At 38.9% G+C, this 21,996-nt stretch overlaps 1 protein-coding gene across 1 annotated transcript in view; it reads left to right on the top strand.

The window, feature by feature from the left end:
• Positions 1 to 21,996, top strand: part of MRPL3 (mitochondrial ribosomal protein L3) — a 70,356-nt gene that overhangs the window by 36,917 nt on the left and 11,443 nt on the right. Inside the window, exons 7-9 of the mRNA XM_032805880.2 lie at positions 6,859 to 6,967; positions 9,508 to 9,585; positions 11,551 to 11,628. Of these exons, the coding sequence (XP_032661771.1) occupies positions 6,859 to 6,967; positions 9,508 to 9,585; positions 11,551 to 11,628 (265 nt within the window). The remainder of the gene's footprint in view (positions 1 to 6,858; positions 6,968 to 9,507; positions 9,586 to 11,550; positions 11,629 to 21,996) is intronic.

Raw genomic sequence — 21,996 nt, 5'->3', positions numbered from 1 at the left:
AAGTGGTGACCCAGCTAATAAATTCACATTGCTGTGGGGATGTATTCCTGTTTCATTAACTGTTATAAAATGTTACTTTAGGTTTAGCCTCAATAGTATTTGTATGTCTTCATATATGTTGTTAGTAACTGTACAAATTCACTTATGAGAATAGGCCATTTCAAAACTAATGTATTTGAAATTAAGACCTTGTCCATTAAATATGTTTTAAAAAGTCAACAAGATTGCTGTAAAAACTGACTGAGTCATTGACAAATTTCAGAACATTTTAGAAACAGGGAGGCTTAAATTGTATAGAATTCAACTCTGGCATTCAGTAATATTTTGTGTAGGAGAATGACCTAGTAAATTTTATTAAGTTATTTTCCTTATATTTGACGTGAATCATTAGTTGCACTGTATTGTTGAGGATCACATACTCGTTCAGATTGGTAATGCACACACACGTGATTTTGTTTAAAATAAAACTCTAGGTCGGGGTGGGCAAACTTTTTGGCTTGAGAGCTGCATAGGGTTTCATAAATTGTATGGAGGGCTGGTTAAGGGAGGAGGTGGTGGCCCAGCCCCCACCTCCTATCTGCTCCCCCCCNGGAATGGTAGCCCTAATGGAAAAGCTAACAGCTTGGCTCTTCTGCAAGCCTCAAACTGCTGAATGAGCCTTAGAGTAGGGAAGGCTGTACCTCCAAACAGCCTGGCCCTGCCCCTATCTGACCCCCACCAGCTTCCTGCCCCCTGACTGCCTGCCCCCCTTCGAATCCCCAACCCATCTTGCTCCTTGTCTCCTCACCGTCCCCCAGAGACCCACCCCCCAACCACCACCCCGAGCTCCCCTGCCCTCTCTCCAACCCCTCCCTGCTCCCTGTCCCCTTACAGTGCTGCCTGGAGCACTTGTGGCTGGCAGCGCTACAGCTGTGCCACCCGACTGGAACCGGGCCACGCTGCCGCTGCCACCACACAGCACAGAGCACTGGGTCAGGCCAGGGTCTGCAGCTGCACTGCCCCAGGATGTCACAGTCCTGCCGCCCAGAGCATGGTGCAGGCGGTGGAGCAAGTGAGCTGAGGCTGCAGGGGAGACAGCAAGGGAGGGGCCGGAGGCGAGCCTCCCAGGCCAGGAGCTTGGGGGCCGGGCATGTCCTGCGGGCCGTAGTTTGCCCACCCGTGCTCTAGGATATAGGACCCTTCCATTCACTAGAATATAGTACGTGTAAAACCAGGTAACTAATCTACTTAAAAGTATCAGTAAGAATGTCTCTTAAAAGCCTACTAATTTTCTAATCGCTGTAGTATTTTTTTTCTTTTCCTTGAGTTACTAGCATGGGACCTGATCTTGAGATGCTGAGTACCCTCAGCTCACATTACTTTCAAATCACTGTGCACCTTGTAAGGTCAGGCTATAGGTTAAAATCCTTCTTAAGTGGCAAAAATAAATATAGAGTTTCATGAAAAACCAATTTTGTGCATAGCAGAGAAGCACACAGTTTCGTATAGATTGCAGTCTCTATTCAAGAAGGGCTGAGATTAGAATAGTCTCATGTTGCTAGAAAGGATCAAGGTGTATTGGCCTCACGAGCATGGATGTACCTATACAGGTCCTTTGTACTAAGTTTGACTTAAACCAATTGTAATAGTCCCTTAGCTTAAATAATACTAAATCTAAATTGTTCTGTATTTTTAAAACGGAAATGGACAGTTAAACCTGTAATACCAACTTAGCATGAGAAAATGAATGTGATTGGGGAAAAAGAATATTCATTGTTCTGTGTAATGTTCTTTTTCTGCCATGTAAATTGACAGAAAAAATTAGTGTACATTGTAAGTGCTTAAACTTACTTCAAGATGAAAGGCAACTTTTTCTTCTGTATAAAAATTATTACAAGCAATTGGCAAATCAAAATATTATGTCCAGAAAGGCTATAGGGCAAGTTGCTCTTGTAAAGCAATTCAAAGGTCTTCATTCCATTCTTCACAGTGAAAAAAGATCTGATAGAAGAGCCATGATAGAATTCAAAGCACTAAACACATACATTGCCTCCATTGTGAAACTAGAAGAATTTCCTATACATTAGCCAGTGTAAGAGAAGGATTTTTCAGACCTCCATGAATAAAGAATATTTTCATATTCCAGTTCAATACACTGGAAATTTAAGATTAATCAGAACACTATTCTTTAGTCTGTCCATGTTTCCTGTAAATTCATTAAGGACCCAGTCCTGCAAAATTTGAGCACTTGTTCAAAGTAATATATATGCAGAGGGAAACAATTGGATTACAACTGAGAGCAGAAGGCAGGGGAGTCCGATATGCTACTACATTGCATAAATTATTAAACGTGGGAAGCGTTATCCTGTGTACAAGCAGCACTTGCTGAAAACAAGTCTTCTAGTACATACTGGAGTAAATGATTATTCCTGGAGTGCTGCCCCTTAAATATATACTTGGTGAAATTGCTTTTTGATTTTTATTTTTTGAAAGTACAATTTACAGCAGAGTAGATGGTTCGTGTCTAAACGATTGGCTTTCTGGATGAAATATTTGAGGTGAATGTTCAGTTTCATGACGCATGGGATTATGCTGCTTGATTAAAGTTGACAGGACCATTTTCTTTGATACTGGTTTCTTCAGATGTTGAATTTTGGTTTTTTATTCATGCATTTCTGCTGCTGAAGAATTATCTCCTAATCTCTCTGTGTGGTCACTGTTCACTTACCGTGACTCCAAGTTGCTTTGGGGTTTGGATATTTACTAGGTCCATCTTCCTGCTAGAGATGCCAGAAGTGGCCTACTTAAACACTGCCAATACTAGATAATGAATAGAATTTCTACAGAACATACATATGAGTCAAGTATTCCCACTTCTGTTTTTTTTAAGTTACAAATTCACAGATATTCTTCTGACATTGCTACAGACCAAAGATAAACAGAGAGATTCAAGCTAATAAAAATATTAAAAAATATATACTGAAGTTAGCTTTGCTTGCAGCAGTAAATTAAGATGGAAACTTGCTGTGGTAAACTTTAAAAAATTCTCCAATGTATGATATATGATGTAAGCTTTGTGATTTTCAAGACATTTTCCATGTTTGTGACTAGTTTTATGATTTGTGAAATTATTATACAAATTAATTTGACATCAGTGTGCATCACTAAACCATTCAATTTGTTTCCAGTGCTCAAATGCCAGCACTTCTATAACACGGCAGTGAACTGAAAGAATATTCTGGATATTGACATGCAGAGTAAATCAAGATTCAAATGTTCATCAAACTGACTCCAGTTGACTGTTGGATTCAAGTGCTTCAGACAGGGCAATCCAAAGGGGAAAAATACAGATGATATTTTAAACTACGAATATTTGCAGTAATAAGTAGTTTTCTCACTAGTTTTAATGCTATGATATTTTTATAAGTAAGAAAGTAAGCAGAAGTTCCCCACATCCAAACCATGTGTATAAAAAATACTCATACAAATACAAGACCTGAAAGTTTTTTATCTACGTGTTTTCTCTTAGAAGCCTCTGGACAATTGAACTAGTAAGATTATGACATCACAGGTAACAAATGAGAAAATTGAGCAAACAAGTTGGGAAAGGGAATTTTAATCACTGTTAAATTTTCTTGTCTATATTTTATTATTCACTTTTTTAGGATAGATGTAAATCTTTTACATTAGAAACCATTACAGGCAAGAAATGCTCCTTTTGAGTGTACTGCACAGTGCTGGGCATACAATTGGCTCTAAACAAATAACCCACTCCTGGAAAAAAGTTGCGAGAAAGGATCTCTTTGTGGAAGCTTCAACACTCTACGTGTTAAACTAAGTGATAAGTGAGCTCTCCGGTTCTCTTGTGGTCTTAATCTTCCAGCAAAAACTGGGAGAATAAGACTCGATTGTCCTGATATTTGTAAAATAAAAAAAATGCAAGAAATATATTAACCCAATGCCTCCATCGCCACATGCACGCAACACTTTCAGGCTTCTTTATACAGCAGAAAGGGTAAGGGAAAATACAGGTTTGTCAAGCTACCTTTTAACTGAAAGCTGCTTGATTTAGAACATTTATTTTAATTAAACTTAGCCATCTTTGAATTTCATTATCATTTTATAGCACGGTGTTTGTAGCACTACCAAAAATGTAATATGTTTATTATAATGCAAAATCTATAAAATGTATATAATAATCTATTTCTGATTTGCAAATATTGCTCCCCATATATTTTATAAAATTACAGCAAATTCAGATTGGATGGCTGTTCCTATGTGTGCAGCAACTTAATCTGAACTTTCAGACAAGTTGACAAATGTAGGTCAGGCATGTAAGCCCTTTGTCTTAATATATGTCACTCTTAGTGCTGTATATGAATGTCTTAAAATAACACCAATTTTTACCAATAAATAATTGTGTGTATAAACTGATTGTGTATCATACAGGTGGCTTGTACATCAAATCATTTAACAGGCGACTCAGCCTCATGTTATCTGACAAGATTCATTTCTTATTTTAACTAAAACTGAATTATAGGCTTTTGGTTTTGTTCTTAAAGTGGGTTCTGGTTTTTTAAACACAGGTTGAACCTCTGTAGTCCGGCACCCTCGGGACGTGACTGGTACTGAACCAGAGAATTTGCCGAACCACGGGAGGAATAGCTCAGTGGTTTGAGCATTGGCCTGCTAAACCCAGGGTTGTGAGTTCAATCCTTGAGGGGGCCACTTAGGTATCTGGGGCAAAAATCAGTACTTGGTCCTGCTAGTGAAGGCAGGGGGCTGGATTTGATGATCTTTCGAGGTCCCTTCCAGTTCTAGGAGATTGGTATATCTCCAATTATTATTAAGAGTGCCAGTGGGTTTCCATAGGTGTGGCAAGTAGAGGTCCAGGGGGTGCTGCAGCACTCCCAGGCTTTGCGCCCCCCATGCGGGGGCCCCATTGCCACCTGGGGTCCTGGCTGCCAACCCCCTGCCTGGGGACCCTAATGCCACCCCAGATCCCAGCCACTGGCCCCTTGCCTGGGGTCCTAGCCGCTGGCCCCAGATCCTTCGGCTTCCTCATGGAGCTTGAACATCGCAAATCAGCTGTTCGTGGCTCTCTGAAAGTGCTGGGAGGGAGGAGGAGGAGTTGGTAAGCGCGGGGCCGCTGGCGCACAAGAGGTGCTGGGGGAGGAGTGCAGAGGTGGGATCTTGGAGCTGGTGGATGCTCCACACCCACTAATTTTTCCCTGTGGGTGCTCTAGCCCCAGAGCACCCACAGAGTCGGCACCTATGTTGGACTACGCACGTTGCCAGACCAGGGAGTGCCGGATTAGAGAGGTTCAACCTGAACCTGTAATACCCCTGCATCATCAAGTAGTCTTTTAATTGCCTGAATTAAACTGGAAATTTCCTATGTGCTTTGACTTCCATCTTTTAATGCTTATTGAAAATGTTTCTACTGAACAAAGTATAACAGCATGACACATACTAGTGTTAGGATTGAGGAAAAAATCTACAGTTACTCTACTGATAATTCCTACCAATAGGGGTACTGCTTCATGTTCTCATGTATTGTTAAATTGAAGATAAGAACGGTGATACTGGGCCAGACCAAAGGTCCATCAAGCCCAGTATCCTGTCCTCTGACAGTGGCCAATGGCAGGTGTCCCAGAGGGAATGAACAGACAGGTTATCATCAAGTGATCCATGCCCTGTGAGAGTAGCTGCTTTGTATGTGATGGGGAAAGAGAGAGTTGGTGAGATTGTTAAAATCACTCTTTTTAAGGCCCACTTTGGTGGAGTATGTGCCTAAATTTAGGCCAAGGTATGCTGTCTACTAAAGTTATGTTTCGACAGTGAATTTTTGCAAATCCTTATACCAATAATAAAAAATCTGTTACTGTGTAGATTGTTGCCAAACAATATTGTGAGCTGCTGGATTCTTTTCCCCCTGAAGGATATGAATAGTGCATGCCTGTACTTGTAATGACTAAATTTAAATGAGCACATCTATTAATATTAATTTGAAAAAAAAACATGATTGAAATATTATCCTCTTTATATCTTGCAGACATCCTCAGGTCATATAAATTATCTTTGGAATACATTGAGGAGTAAATATACTTAGTGCATATGATTTTCTTTTCAGAGAACTGCGTGTTTAATGCAGAAGTCAAATTTTAGACAGAACATTTTTATACTTAAGAATAAAATGAATTATATTCAGACTGTAGCTAAATTGCTCCATCTGGCCATACATTAGATGTTAAATCTACACGACATTCACAAATGTTATCATTAACACAGAATTCAGTCTTAACTCTGGATTCCACAGCATAAGAGGAAAATGTAAAAAGTTGTCAGTGTTTGTGTAAAGGGGAAGGCAGCATTCACAGTTCTCCTCTTCACTTAAAGATTGTATTAAGATCCCTTTTTATTGATCGAACAAAAGGTAGCATGTACATGTTCAGGCTAAAAAGGTGCAGGCTTCTGGGTGGTAAAATATTTCAGGCTAAACAATTCTTTTACTATTCTTCTAGTTTCCTCGTTGGTAAAAAGCATTGATACTTCATTTGAAATCTGACCACATGATCTTTGAGCTCTGTGTAAATGTGGACTTCAAGGTGTGTAAAATTATAGTTCAGATTAGAGAAGTATGTTGATGCAATTAATCTTTTGTCTAGCTGACTCTCCTCCACTGCCTCTTACTCCCAAAAGCAGCGCAAGTAATGTAATATAATCAATTAAGACTTTAGAATATGTTTTGATTGACGAGCTTTACTTAAGGTGAAAGCTCAGGAGCCTAACTAGACCTCTAGTTACTGTTGCCAGAATCTTTATTTGCTTGGTAATCTATTTGAAAGCAAATTTAATTTTGGTTTTGTTTATTTTCAGAATTGGTAAAGGATTTCAAGGAGTCATGAAAAGATGGGGATTTAAAGGCCAACCGGCCACCCATGGCCAAACTAAAACACACAGAAGACCTGGGGCAATATCCAACACTGTAAGTAGTTGAACTTCATTTATCTCATTTTAGATACTCTTCACCACCATTCTTTGGAGCAACACTTAGTGCAGGGGAGAGAGCTCTGTGTTTAAAACAAACCATTTCACAGTATCTAGACATACTAGAACAGACCATTTATCCTTCTAGTCTAGTGTCCTGTCTGACAGTACCAGATGCTTCAGAGAAAGGTGAAAACAGATATATATATATATATATATAATGGACAGTATATGGAATAACATGTCCACAGAAGTTTCTTTCTAACCTGGGGCAACAGTGGTTTGCTTATATCTTGGTGCATGAGGGTTAATATCATTTTATAATTTTTTTTTAATGTCGCTAATAGATGTTACTAAACATAATGTATTATAACACAGTAAGGAGAAATAAAATCCACTCTTAAATCTGTGCTTAGAGGGATCTGAAATCCCTTTATAATTTCATTTATGTAACCATTGTCACAAGCCAAACATTTTGACATTAGATTGGAAGGGTTTTGGCATTTTGCTTTATATTCCAAAGATCCATCTGGTATTTTGATGACTTGAAGGGTTTACAGTGGAATTTCATCTAGCTTCTTGACCTTAACTAGCTTGTATAGTCCTTATTTAACAAATCTTTCAAACTATAGCATACAATGCCAAAATAAAGAGTGTGCTATTGATTTCTTTACATGCTTGTTTGAAGTCCATTCCCTAGATAGGTGGTCTGGACTTTACAGTTAGAAGCTTCTAAGTAAAATTTACATTTAGCTAGTATAGTAACTTTGGAACAGTGAAGTTGGCACATTATTGGGACCAAACTAGGTGTTATATGAAACAGTTGTATTATATGAATGCTGGGGAACCAGAGCCGGGACCAACAAAGCCATTGTATTGAGACCTGTTTACGTTGTCATCTTTTTTTTATTTCCTGGAATGATTTTTAAAAAAATGTCCAGAAGAATGGATGAAATGATTAATGACATTTGAGAGAACTTCAGGAACAAAATGACACTATGCTGCACAAGACAGGCCAGATAAGACTATAAGAACAACTAGTACTGATCTCCATTCCAACTGCAAATTGGGCTGCTAAGCTCTACTTCTGGCATTTGTTTTCATCTAATGCTGGAAAATTTGATTTTTATGGCCATATAACACTTTGTTTAGCAGCTAGTACTAATCATTAAAAAACCTGAAGTAACTCTTGTGTAGGTATTTTGAATTTCATCTGGGTTTGTGCCATTTGTAATTTCATGAAACAAATAGAACTAGAACAGGAAATTAAGAAGGAAAAGGAAAAGATAAGATGATCAGGGCAAAGTAACGTCTATGATGTTGGATCATATTTGCCTGTCCATATGGACCGTTTTTACTGTGGGCTTCGTTTCAGTGTAGAGTACAGGTACATCCCCAGCTGATTCTCTGGGCTCATGTCTTTGACACAAGCCAAAGAAAAAGGGAAACACTACAAATGCACATGGGAGGGGAAGGAAGCAGCAGAGAATCCTGATGATGGTATGGAAGTGGAGACAACCCTCATCTCTTGTCACCTAACTGACTTCTGGTTCCTGCTAAGAACTGTACTGCGACATCACTATTGGCACAGGCTATGTAAGGAAGGTGAAAATTACTGTCTTTCTCTGTGCACGGTACACACTGTGCCAAAATGCCCAACTGAACTGTCAAATAAAAAAGGGGGTCCAGCTGGTATGGTTTGTGGTGGCATCATTTTGAAACATACCTTCCTATTAAAAGAAAAAGAAACTACGGGTGAGAGTCTCTGCTGCACATCTAGAAGACGTAGAACAGAACTCAAACCAGGGCGAAGTGGGCTAAGGGGATTTTAAGTCATTTTTGCACCCTCCTTATCCTAGGCTGCTGTAGGCTCTTGGGATGGGCCACAAGGTAATTTAGAGAGCCCTGAAAAGCGGTCTAAGTTACAGCAACCTCCCCAAGCTGCGCTGTGCTATAGGTGGCAGTGCTGCATGCAGCAGCCCTCTTCTGGCAGACTGCCTACTCCAGGATGTATCAAGGCGGCCTTGTAAGGCAGCCTTATGTCTGCCTCCACAGTGCTTGTGGCAAGGGAATCCTCTTTTTAGAGGGCTTTTAGAGCTCTTTTACTGCCTTTTGACAATTTTACCTGATGTAAGGGGGTAGGAGCAGGAGTGAGGATGTCACCTCAGATCTGTAAACCTCTTTGTCAAGGCTGGAACACCTTGTATTGTTCTGTGTATCTTGACAACGTATTGTACGTTGCGTAGGAAGTCTCAGCTCGTCATGATACCGTGAATCTACACTGTTTCCAATAACATACAAACTTTGCACACCAGTAGGAAGTACTTAGAAATGCTAATCAGTAATGGAGATCTTCTCTTGGTGTCAATTTGTCCAATATGTGAAACAGTCTGTGTTAACAAATGTAGCCTTCTCTGTTTGAATTTGTAATCTCCCTTCCTTCCCCCCATGAACTTTGCTAAGAAGCTTTATATACCCCTTTCAGTTTGCAGTGGTACTTTTTGTAACTATGTAATTTTGGGCCCTGTTTTGATACAGAATGCTGGCAAAGTTTTCCGTGGAACAAAAATGCCTGGGAAAATGGGTAATATCTACAGGACTGCTTTTGGATTAAAGGTGAGTTCTAAATATAGTAGTCACGTGTGGAGAGAGTTCACTCTATTTCAGTCAGATAATGAGGCTTGACAGCTGCCGTAACGCAATGTTATGCTGACAGGTACTGGTGACTGCTTGGAGCACAAACCTCTTTCAGATTGGGTGTGAACGCATCCTTAAATTGCCATAACTGTCAGGATGAGTTAATCAGAATCCCCCCATCTAAGGCTATGATTGCACTCTTTGTCTGTATGACTTATGTCACTCGGGTGTAAAACAAACCACTCTGAGTGACATAAGTTACACCAACAAAAGCACCAGTTTGGAGAGTGCTATGTTGGCGGGAGAGCTTCTCTCACCAACATAGCTACCTCTGATCATTGGGAGTGATTTAATTATGTCAACAGGAGAGCTTTCTCCCTTCGGCATAAAGCAGCTACAGATCTTAAAGCGGCACAGCTGCATTGGTACAGATGTGCCTCTGTAAGCTCTCTACTGTAGACATGGGCTAAGACGAAAAAGAATGTGTGAACCCATCCAGAAGTTTTTGCTGTGTAAATTGTTTTTTTGCAGGGAAGGGAGGGGTAAAGGGAGGCAGAACACCCTGAATGGAGAGGCAGAGCAGCTGAAAACACAGTGTCTAACCCTGGAAGAAATGTGGGGAGAGGTGTTGTTGGTGCTGTGAACAAAAGAAGCTGTTTCCTGCTATTTGATTCTTTCTGCGTTCAGTGACACAGGATTTTGTACATTCTAAATAAAACTTCATCAAAGAAATACCTCACTATCACCACTTCCTACTCTCACCTGGAACGTCCCCAGTGCCCTAATCTTTGACTAGCTGCTTGGGTTGAAAAGGGGAAACACCCCACAATACAATATCACATTTCAGTCAGAACCCAAACTAGGTCAGCATAACTCCACCATGAAAGAGAGAGACAAAAAGGCCCAAACATGTGTCCATCCTCATCGTAACTTAAAAAGAAGGCACCTGCTCTGCTCCCAAATGTACACGCATTTTAAGGGCTTGGGTTTTTGGAGGTGGGGTGGGAGTTGTAGGTGAGGCTTTAGCACATATGCTGTATGCCTCGCTGTCTTTCTGCGAGGTGGGCAGGAAAAGTACTTTTTGGAAGGCTACCAGCTGATTTCTTAGAGCCTGTGCCAGCTCTAGTTCAGATCCAGGCCAGGTCAGCAGTGCAATAAATTGTTGAAATCTGATGGCTGCCCTGTATCAAATGAGGTTATTGTCTCAATCCAGTTTGTTCACAGCACTAAATGGGAATGAAGACACGCTTACCCATACAGGAGACCTCTTTAGATAGTACAAGAAGCATTTTAGTGCTGTGGTGGGAGGAAGCTTGTGCTGCTGCTGTCTGTGCTATGCATGACTGGTGGATAAGTAGAGAACTTATTTTTTCAGGGTGTTCAATTCAGCACTTTCACAAGTACTTAAAAAATTAGCAGGTGTATGCAATAACATTTCCATGACACTTGCTTGTCCTGCTAATTTGTCCCACAAGGTTTTGCTATAGCTCTCACTATAATGGGAAGAGATTGAAGTAAAATTGTGATTTCTGGAAGAAGATCTAATCTTCAAGGGCTGATTGAAAACTCATTAAAGTCAATAGACAGGCTCCTATTGCCTTATGGTTCAAGCCTCAAATGCATTTAAGAGGTGCCATCTCAAATTTGAGTTTGATTAAAATGTTGGGGCAAATTTAGGACACCTCTTCTCCCCAGAGTCCCAGCTGCTGCTAACACATTTGTGATTCATTTTGCCATTGAACGTGGGCATACACAATATGTTATAAAATATATTCCTACATCACATAAGCATCCCAATTGCGCAGCTATATTTTACTTCACAATCGCTTAAATTTACACCTTTTGTCTTATGAACAACTGTTAACTGGCTATAAATAGTAAATTGAATAAATCCTGAAACCATAATAAAATGCTTAGGTTTCAATTTTTTTTTTAATCCTGCAGGTATGGAGGATCAACACAAAACACAACATTATTTATGTAAATGGTTCTGTCCCAGGTCACAAAAATTGTTTGGTAAAGGTGCGTTTGTTTCTCAAGTTTTTTCATTTATCAAGTTACTATTCAGGATCTTGACATTATTTTCTGTGATCTACATTTTCTCCTGTTTGAAAGTTGATTTGTAGTGGAAAATACAATAGTTATTTGTGCTCTTCATTTGTTTAGGATCTGATCTTGCACCTTTGAATTTAATGGGAGCAAGATTAGGACTGGGATGGGGAGTAATCAGTAGGGATAATAATGAGGCCCTTATTCAGATTAGTTTTTGCTTTGTAGTGGAAATACCTATCAGTGTTTCGCCTACAGTACATTAACACACCATGAATATGATTCTGTAATAAGTAGCTTAGGTCTAGTGCATTTTGGCTTATCACTATTAAACTGAGCCACTGGATTGGTTAGTGAGCTTTTCAAAGTACCTGTTCTGAGAGCTGTACTGATCATGAATGAACAGAAGTGCCGTTAGCATTCAGATTAAGAGCAATCTGCCTCTTGACCATACATGGCAGGAACTGGAATGCTACCTTTTTGTCTTTCTCCAAAGCTGCTTTCTGAAGAACAGTAAAGGTGAAACTGGGCAGCTAGTGTTCGTGGGATGTTTTTCTTCAGTTAACACGCACAGAATATTGCCATTTTCTGTAGCATTTAAGGAATTGATCTCAAACTCCTATGAGATCTTCTCGGGATTCATAGGTTCCAAGGCCAGACAGGACAATTGTGGTCATCTAGTCTGACTTCCTTTAATAGTTTGAACATGTGTATTTCAAGTATGCATATAAAATTCTATAAGCCATAATAGTGAAATAAAACACAAAACATGAGCAATTCAGAAACTAACTGACTTTAAGGACTCTCAAAATTAGACTTGTCTTACTGCCTTTCTTTCTGACATTGCCTGAGCATATTGTAAATATTGTATATTGTAAATAGGTAAAAAGGAAGTTAAGCCAGTTCCTCTGAGTTGGAGTAGATAACAAGGTATTGAGAGTCTTTGGGTATGTCTATATAGGGGTAAAAAGCCCATGGCTTGGGTCAGCTGACTCAGGATCATGGGGCTCAAGCTGCAGGGCTAAAAAATCAGTGTGTAGACGTTTTGGCTTTTGCTGGAGCCTGCGCTCTGAGACCCTCCATCCTGAAAGGGTCCCAGAGCTTAGGCTTCAGCCCAAGGACAAATGTCTATACAGTGATTTATTGATTTATTTATTTCAATCCCAGAGCCTGAGCTGTCCAAACCCAAGTCAGCTCATCCAGGCCACTGCAGGTGTTTTATTCCTGTATAGACATATCTTTTAAGATCAGTGACCATAGAGACAGCAATAACAATTGGACAGATTGCCAGGTGTTAGTTGCGCATTATATACTTACAGTGTGTCAGGACAGAGGAAATTAAATAATCTGCCTCTTGAAAATCTGAGAGTTAATAATTCAGAAAGTTTGAATATTGTGATTAAGAAGTTAATGTTTCTGGTATACATCCTATTATGAACATTGAGTTTGTGATAAGTACTTCACTGTTTTGTGGAACAGCATTACAGACTATTTTGCTTGCTTTAATAAAACAAAAAAACCCCTCACTTTAGAAGGGAAATGTTTCATTTTCTGTGAGGGGGAAAAAATAGCTATTCATCACTTTTTTTCCTCCTTTGCGAATGCATCATTTTGTCTTTTTTTCTGACTTTGGTCACAAAATCATTTCAGAGTTGAGGCAACTTTGAACCCTGCTTTGGATATGACCTCATTTCCTAGTTTAGGAGATGGAATACGCAAATCAGTCTTCATTTTTTTTAGTGATGGAGGAAAGAGGGATTAAATAGATGTCCAGAAAGATGTTTTAGGCAGAGAAATTAGACTTCTCTCCAAAAGAAGTGGGCATGACATGAGTATTTGGGACTGTAACTGAAGGTGATTATTCGTTAATTTAAACAGATGGAAAAACCAGTCTTTTCTCCAGCTGCATTCAGCTGTTTTTGTCAATCCTGAGACACACAACTGAGGTTGATGTAGTTATGGTTAATGGGTTTGAGGTTTAATGAAATAAGAGTGGGAGAAGTGGTGATTTAGGCCTGTGGTGCAAATAATTCTTCATTTAAAAACTGTATATAACCCTTTTTTCTCTCTGCGTGCTGCCCTTCCTCTGCAGCATGGGACACAGGTCACTTGCAGGTTTAAACTAGAGTAAATGGTGGATTCTCTAGAACTTGAAGTCTTTAAATCATGATTTGAGGACTTCAGTAACTCAGCCAGAGAATATGGGTCTATTACAGAAGGGGACGGGTGAGGTTCTTTGGCCTGTGATGTGTAGGAGGTCAGACTAGATGATCACAATGGTCCCCTCTGGTCTTATAGTCTATGAGTGTAAGTGTAATATTGTTGCAGGCCATTATTTTTAAGTCTTAATTTGTCTGACCTTGTATGTAACTGGCAGATGAATATCATACCATGTCTTTATGCTCCTATTTAATACCACTGCATGAGAACTATAAATTGTTTCTTTTGAACTAAAATATATTTTTGCAAAAGATCTTGCCTTTAGGTCACATCTTCATGAACGAGACATATATTTAAAATTGGTAGATACATAGATGCCCCCATTCACCACAGAATCTGAGCACCTTGTGAGCTCTTGCTCACATTTTTTATTTAAACTAAATGACGTTTAAGATTAGACTTGTAATGTACTTAGCACTGAATTTTCTTCTACATTGCTATTAACAGGGGCCTTGAACCAAAAAGAATTGTAAGTGAAAGAGTAATAAATGGTGTTAATCTGACTGAGGTCTAGTTTAGCATGATATTGGGTTGCAAAATAGTTTACAGATCTATTGCTATTAAACAATGGTACAGCTTTTTTAAATGGAATCGTGCTACCTGGGTTAATGTTCTAGTTAATTCTACATGAAAAACTGTGGAGTGTTTTGTAGGATCTATTGTACTGGATTATCTATCTCCCTACTCCCCAAAGGGGGGGAGCAGGGAGAGAATGCACGTACTGTACAAAGGTTTTTTTTGTTTGTTTTTTAAGATATTCATTGAATAAACTTAGATCCAGCTTTCTCACTGGTGTGAGACCATTAAGTCCTTTCAACATTGAAAGAAGCTATAAAAATACTTTGACCTTTTCCCTCAGGAATCTGTAAACTTTTTCAATTTTCTTTCATTAAAATATTGTGAGTAACAATGAAATATGTGAGAAGGGGACATGTACTAAATTGCTCAGTACCCGGTCTGGGCAAATAACTTTTTTTTTTTTTTTTTTTTTTTTGCTGTCAGTTTTGAGAAATGGAGGGGGAATCTGTTTAGGTGAAACTAAATTTAAAAAGCCTATCTTGGTGATTTATCTTTTTTTAAAGGGCTAGATTCACAAAATGGGGGGGAGGTGGTAATGCCGGTCTTATAACAGTTAGACAAGTTAGGGTACGGACCTCATGTGGGAGGCCTGGGTTTAAATCCCCATTTCAAAGCAGGGGTTTGAACTCAGGTCTCCTAACTACCATAATATGAAGTTTTCTGAGACGTCTGTCTCTCTCTGTCTCTCTCTCTCTCTCCTGATGAAGCAGTTCAACTTTGTATGAAATAGCTGAGTAGTCATTTGGCCAGAGAGACCTAGAAGAAATGACTCTTCAGCCTTGTGGTTAGGGTTCAAATCCCTGCTCCTTGAGCGGGGATTGAAACCAAGATCTCCCATAGCTCAGGTGAGTGCTTTAATGGTTGTGCTAAAAATTATAAAATGGGTAGGTAGTGCCATCACTACCTCTTCCTGCCATTTTGTGAATCTGTTCTAGCCTCCCTCCCCGCCCTGCCCCCCCCCAAAAAAATTCTGGCCAAAACTATTGGGTGAATTAATGTCAAATTTGCAAAGAGTTTAAGGTTGACTGAACTGCATGTTAGGTGAATATAAATTGTTTTTTTTCAAATAATTTTGCCCATCTCTACTCAGTACCTCACACCAGGTAGCTCCCAAGAAGGATTCAGCCCTTATTTGAGTCAAGCAGGTGCTTCTACCTTTCTGAATTATAACACTTTTGCTTAGTTATCATAGCAAAGAATGAGAATTACATGTCAGCAAATTTTAATTCTCAGAAAGACTTATTACAATCTCAGATACTGCAGAGCAAGGCTATTCTCACTAGGAGAGCTCACACAACCATACATCTGTAAGACTAAAGACAGATTTCCTGTAAATTGTAGTGTTTGGCCTTGCTGCTTTTTTTGACCCCCTCTACAGTAGTAAGCCTCTAGAGCTTAGTTACTAAATGAGGTCTGTGGGTGGGATTTTCAAAAGTACCCGTTTGATTTAGGAGCACATGTCGTCTTGACTTTCTAAGAGGGTGAGTTCATAAATCACTCTAGGCACTTCTGAAAATTTCACCTGATATTCCACTCTTGAGCTTGGTACAGATCTCCTACTCTATAGCTCTTAAATTGGGAGAGATTAAATAGCTTTAATGTTTTTCCTTAGAGAAGCGTTAGTGGTATTTGGGCTACAGACTGATTGTCTATTTTCTCTTGGCATTTTACTACAGACTCTGTTGTAGTATATTAGTTGATTTTCAATTTTTAAAAAACTTACAAGACTCTGTTTTCACATAGTGATTAACTATACCACAGTGTGCATTAGCAGAATATTCCTGAGGCAGTTGAAGGCTCATAGGCTCTCAAGATACCGGAGGTATGCACCAAATGCACAACATAGCAGTGGATTACCACTATGTTAGAATGGGTTAAATAGTATAGTTTTTTGATATTGAAAACTATTTTAAAATTCATAATTTTAAGAAACACAGTCCTGTTGCCCCGAAAGGCTGTTTTCTTCTTTTCCTTAGTCCAGTACTTGCTAAGAGAGATTCTGCAAGAAGAAAATAGTCTAGATGGTCACTTGCCTTGAAAGGTCACGTATGAGCCTGGCAGTTGAAGGGGATATTATATTTTGCAAGCTCTTCTGAAAAGATGCCTTCAAAAAATGATAGATGGCTGAAAATGATTATATCTAAATAATTCGAAAGGCAATTTACACAGTACGGTCATCCAGAAGAACACTTATGATAATTGTTACTCTTCAAGCCATGGAGTGTTGGACTCCAATGTGCAGGTCAGATCTGGCGTGCTTGATGGATTAATCTGGGCCTGTGACAGATTCAAATTATCCAGCAAGAGTTCAGTCAAGAACATTCAGCTTTTTGTAAACAAAAAAAAGCATGTATTAGACAGTCATCAACATTCCTTGGATAGTTATTTTGATAGTATAACCCTTATTGCTGTGCACACAATTCCAGAGAACTTTTATTAGATCATAGTAAATATTGAGGCCACTTCGCACAGCCTATATAAACTAACAAGGTTTCAGCTTTGGTTTCATAGAGGAAGCTGCTTTCACTTGGTGTGCCATTCTCTTGTCTTGTTTTAATAACAGGGTATCTTCAATAAATGTCTGATGGCAGTAAAAATGGAGTAAGGCTGGTTCTTAATCCTTGTTTTATGAGGTCACTGAGGCTCAGAATATTGTATTCTATTTTCTGCCAGCCTACAGCTTTCATAGACTTTTAAGGTCAGATTTCACTCGAAGTAGATCCTACAGATTCATTGTCTGAGCAGTGGCTTTAAGTTGCTTAAAGAAAAATCATCTGCCATATGAAGGTGCATTTTAAAAAAAAATAACCACGCTTTTTTGTCCTTTTGCAATATTAACTTTTGAATCACATTTTATTTACATCAGATTAAGTCTTATTAAAACCCAGCACTGTTAGACTTGCAAACAAAGGGCTACAGCAGGGAACAATTCACTATTCTCTTAGAAAAAAGGGGATTGTAAGCGCAACGTGCTGCTTCCCAGGCTTGGATCTTTTCCCTTGTCTCTTTCTTTCTTTACTGAGCTGTAACATGCAGTTAGATTATACAATATTCCCACTTGCCTCCTTTTTTCCTTTAAAAGCAGCCCTGCTATTGAAAGTAGACCAAAAAGATGTTTAAAAAGTCCTTGAGACAGCACTGCTTCTCTAGTCAGCAAAACTGTGAACAGGAAGCTGAAAACTGCTGAGCCAAACCATACTAGCACACCTAGCAAAACAAATGCATGGAAACCTATAAGTGAACAAGATAACTAATTTCAATTGTGATGGCAGTCTCTTGCCGTGCCACTTAAGTGGATAGGTATTTGTCTGTTTCAGTTGATGACGACAAATTCAGTCAGTGGAATACTGAATTAAATTCCTAATATAGTCCCTGGTTTAATTAGAAAGGGGCTTTCCTTTTATACTTACACTGTTAGTGCACCATGGATGACACCTACTGATGTGCGTTGGAAGCTTGCACAAAGATCAAAGGCAAAATGTCTCCTTTATAGTTAGTAATGTTACTGGGCCTTATTCTGGGAAAGTATGATGCAAGGTACTTTTAGGCCTGCTTTGATATGTCTCCTTTTTTTGGCAGTTTACATGTGGAAGTATTCAAGTTTTGCGTACAGACTGGGTTAATCATGTGCAAGTTACATGCAACTGCACACTTGTGTTTGAAAATATGCCAGGTCTTAGAGGAATAACCTTAACTTCGTCCAGGTTTCAGATGTCTGCAAGTATACATTTTGGAACAGGCAAATAAGTACATGTTGCACTTGCAATCATTTGAAATCATTAGACTTCCGGGTCAACACTTTATTGAGAAGAATAGGGCTAATTCACACTTCAGAACTGTTTGAGACTAACACCGTTACAACCATAAATGCTACAAACTTAGTATTTTTAAACCCTTGTTTTTGGCAATAAATAGCTGATTACTTTGACATTAAAGCATACTTTAGTTGGTACAGTATACAGTCATTACAAATAATATAAAAATCACCTGCACAAACACATTCAGCAATTGGGGGGGGGGGGATATCAAGTTAATGAGTGAAGGAATAGGGCAGACCCTCTGATAAAATAGGGAACGAACTTCAGTTAAATTAGCAATAAACAAGTACAGTAGAGTGCTGTGCCTGAGAATTAAGCCCTTCATGCCAAATGAAGAGAGGCTGCCAAACTCATTGAGTCTGCCACATAGCCCTGAAGCATGTCTGTGGCCACTCAGTAGATGAGAACTCCTAAGTCTGCTGATTCTACCTTAGGAAGAATTTTCCAAAAACAGCATAGTGTGGCATACTACAGATACCTAATCAAAACTAATTCCTTAGATATTAGCTAGTGTTTGAGTCCCCACGCTCATTCTGAGGTTTATCGTAGTCATAAATCCAACTCATTGCTTCAGACACCTCTTTTAGCCCCATGTGAAAAAGCATCCTAAGGACAGGATAGAATAAGCCCCTTTTTTTGAAATCTCTATTTGTTAACCTCATTCAATGGAATACCCTTTGCATGGATTTTCTCTCCTTTTCTCTCTCTTTTTCAGCTAACCTCTCTATATTTTTTCCCCCTTGTTTGGAGCCCACACCTCCTGCCTTCCTTCCAGGATTCTTTGTCTACATTTACACATACTTTTTCTCTATACTCCAGATTTAAAGTAGTTTGGACTTATGGCCGGGGTAGCTGCCCTGGGGCGCCACCTTTCATAGGTTGCTTTGGATTCCAGTACAAGCTGCCTGTAACAATCTTATTGAATGAGACTAAGGCACTTGGCTGGGAACCCCTCTTCATCGGAGGTCAGAGTAGACAGGGACATAATAGCAACATTTTTTCTTAAGAAAAGAGGAAAGGGATAGTGCACTAGAGCCCCTATCCATTGCTTGTCAACCACTAAACCACCTTGTAGTGCACCTTGCGGCTATAATGTGTGTGTTTGGGAATCCATGTATCCACAATGGGACCAGAATCAGATTAATCACATGAATTTTTCAGACCTTGTTTTCAGCAGTGAAAGAGCAAAGTCTCAGAACTGAATGATGGCGAATTCCTGGTTTAATCAGAAAGGGGCTTGCCTTTTATACTTTACACTGAACCATGCAGGTAAAGAACATTGACAAAGTAATTTTCGAATCAGCTAGAAAAGCTTGCTTTGTCACTTAGAGATCCTTGTTTAGATCTAAGAAAATAAAAAAAAAACTTTTTTGAGCAAGAACACAAAAACTTTTCTGATACAAATGAGTTTGAACACTTACAAACTGGGATTTTGTGATTACTGAAGCAACCTACTTCAGGTAATACCCATGTCCTTCTGTTCCTCTTACTGAGACAGAGGGACTGGAACTACTGGCTGTTCCACAGATGTAATTGAGAAGAAAAGAGGCAGAATCTCTTCTGTTAAGAGCTCACAATTCTGGAGTTATCTCCTTTGCCCTATACACAAGTTAATCTGTTCTATCCTTCAAGGGAAAGCACAAGACTATTTCCTTTTTAATTGGGTTTTGTAATACCTGAGGGGGTATTACCATTTAGGGGGTGTCTTTTATCTTTTGTTGAGGCACACAGTTGCCTTTGGACTTACTGTACTGATATATATCACAAATAGTGAAAGCATGGATTCTTGCAAACCCTAAGCAAACCTACTCACACATAAGTTTAAGAAGGAGGAATCCATCTACCTATTTGCTGTTAAAAAATGGTAAACTCTAACCGTAATACCATTGTTAGAGGGTAGCTAAAGTTAATAGAAACTTCAGTAGATATCCCAGACAGAAAACTGCATTGATTGGGTTAAAGTGGAGAATACATATCAGTAATTTAAGTGTAAAAAGTATTACAGGGATGTTGTAATTATCTCCAAACCCAAGCATTGAATATCCAGAAGTTAGGTTACCTGTAAAACAAATCCCAATATGTTAAGATAAGAAATGCACCAGAACAACCTCAGCTCTGCCTGTATTGATGTGATGCAAAGTTAAGGTTGTTCAGGTGCCTTAATGGGCATTTCTCCCTATAATATTTTTTACCCGGGAGGAGGTGTGGGACTCAGGCATTCAATGTTCTCTGCTTCCTTCTCAATGTCTCATGGCACTGTCAGGGCACCCCCAGTAGTTTTGCTTCAGTACACAGAGCTGAGGTAGCCATGCCTTGGGGAGCCTTTCAAGCCATGTTACCTAAGCAAGCATGCAGCCACAGAATCTTTTAAAGAGCAATAACTGTTGGAGCAGTTAATCTACAACGAACTCTTGATATGTGTCCGGTCTCCCTTGTACCACTGAGTCATTACAATCGGTAGAATTATTGTATGTACTGATGCTAAATTTCTAAAAGCGCCCAGTTTTTAATGATTTAATTCAAGCTAATTAACAGATTTATTTTTAAATCCTCAGAAAATTAATTCTGTTTTCAAAGAGTAAGTGCTGCAAGTTTTAGGCAGGATGTGTGCTGAATTTTTAATAGAACCAAGAAGTTGAATTTCTGCTTTAAATGCGAAATGGAACTGATCCTTAACTATGGAGTTGTTATAAAAGGCCTCTGATATTTTTTTAATAAATGCAAATGAGGCTATTAAATTAACTATTCTTCCCAAGTTCTTGGGCATGAAAAACTCTGTGCAAGCTCCATTCAGTTTGTGGTGGTCCAAATCTTGCTCCTGTTGAAGTCAGCCAGTGTTTTGCCATAGTCCTTTGTAGTCCTTTGTATCTGCCATGTCCTGAAGCATGAGACTTCTGTTTCAGTTGAAGGAGAATTATGGCACATCTGTAATTTTCCTCAAAGGAAAATTACAGAAGTAAGGATACAATTCTTCAACTTAAATGTTATGTCTAGTCTTTTAAGATGCTATAGGGCTAGAAGAGGTACGGTAGTTCAGTATGCGTTCTGTAACCACAACTTCCTAGCCTTTTCACATCAGAAAAGTTAGGACAGAAGCAAAAATATTAGACTTACTTTGTACACTTAAACAAGTTTTCTGCTTCACAAACAATCTGCACTTTGCTGCTGTAGTTGCTAACACTGACATAGCCTGCAGCCCTATTAAACTGTGAATGTGAATATGACTTAATCAGTTCCTAAATGGGCATCAGACTTGATGCTTAAGTATTTTATGCTGACGGAGTTCTGAAATTAAATTGTATTTCTGTTCATACTGCCAATTATGCTCGACAGTACATGAATAATGTATATGCACAGTTTATTAAGTATCTGCAAAGCCAATTATCTTTCTGTTTTATAGACTTAATGACAAAATCATGACCAAACCAATTTTAACTTTCTGCATGTAAAAAAACCTTTCATGCCTGTTTAAACTATTTTATTCACTCTTCTGTAAAAAAATTACAAACAGATGTAAAAAGGGAATATAATACTGTAGTTAAGCAGAACAAGATACATATACTATACATAATACCACTACTAAATTAATTTTGAAAGGAGAAAGTAGTTAAGGACATTGAGGCTAATGGTAATTGGGACAAATTACAACATGGTTTTACAAAAGGTAGATCGTGCCAAACCAACCTGAACTCCTTCTTTGAGAAGGTGACAGATTATTTAGACA

This window comes from Chelonoidis abingdonii, chromosome 2 (assembly GCF_003597395.2).
Source record: "Chelonoidis abingdonii isolate Lonesome George chromosome 2, CheloAbing_2.0, whole genome shotgun sequence".
Taxonomy (NCBI): Eukaryota; Metazoa; Chordata; order Testudines; family Testudinidae; genus Chelonoidis; species Chelonoidis abingdonii.
Note: the sequence above shows the minus strand (reverse complement) of the source record. Positions and strands in the feature narration are given on the sequence as shown.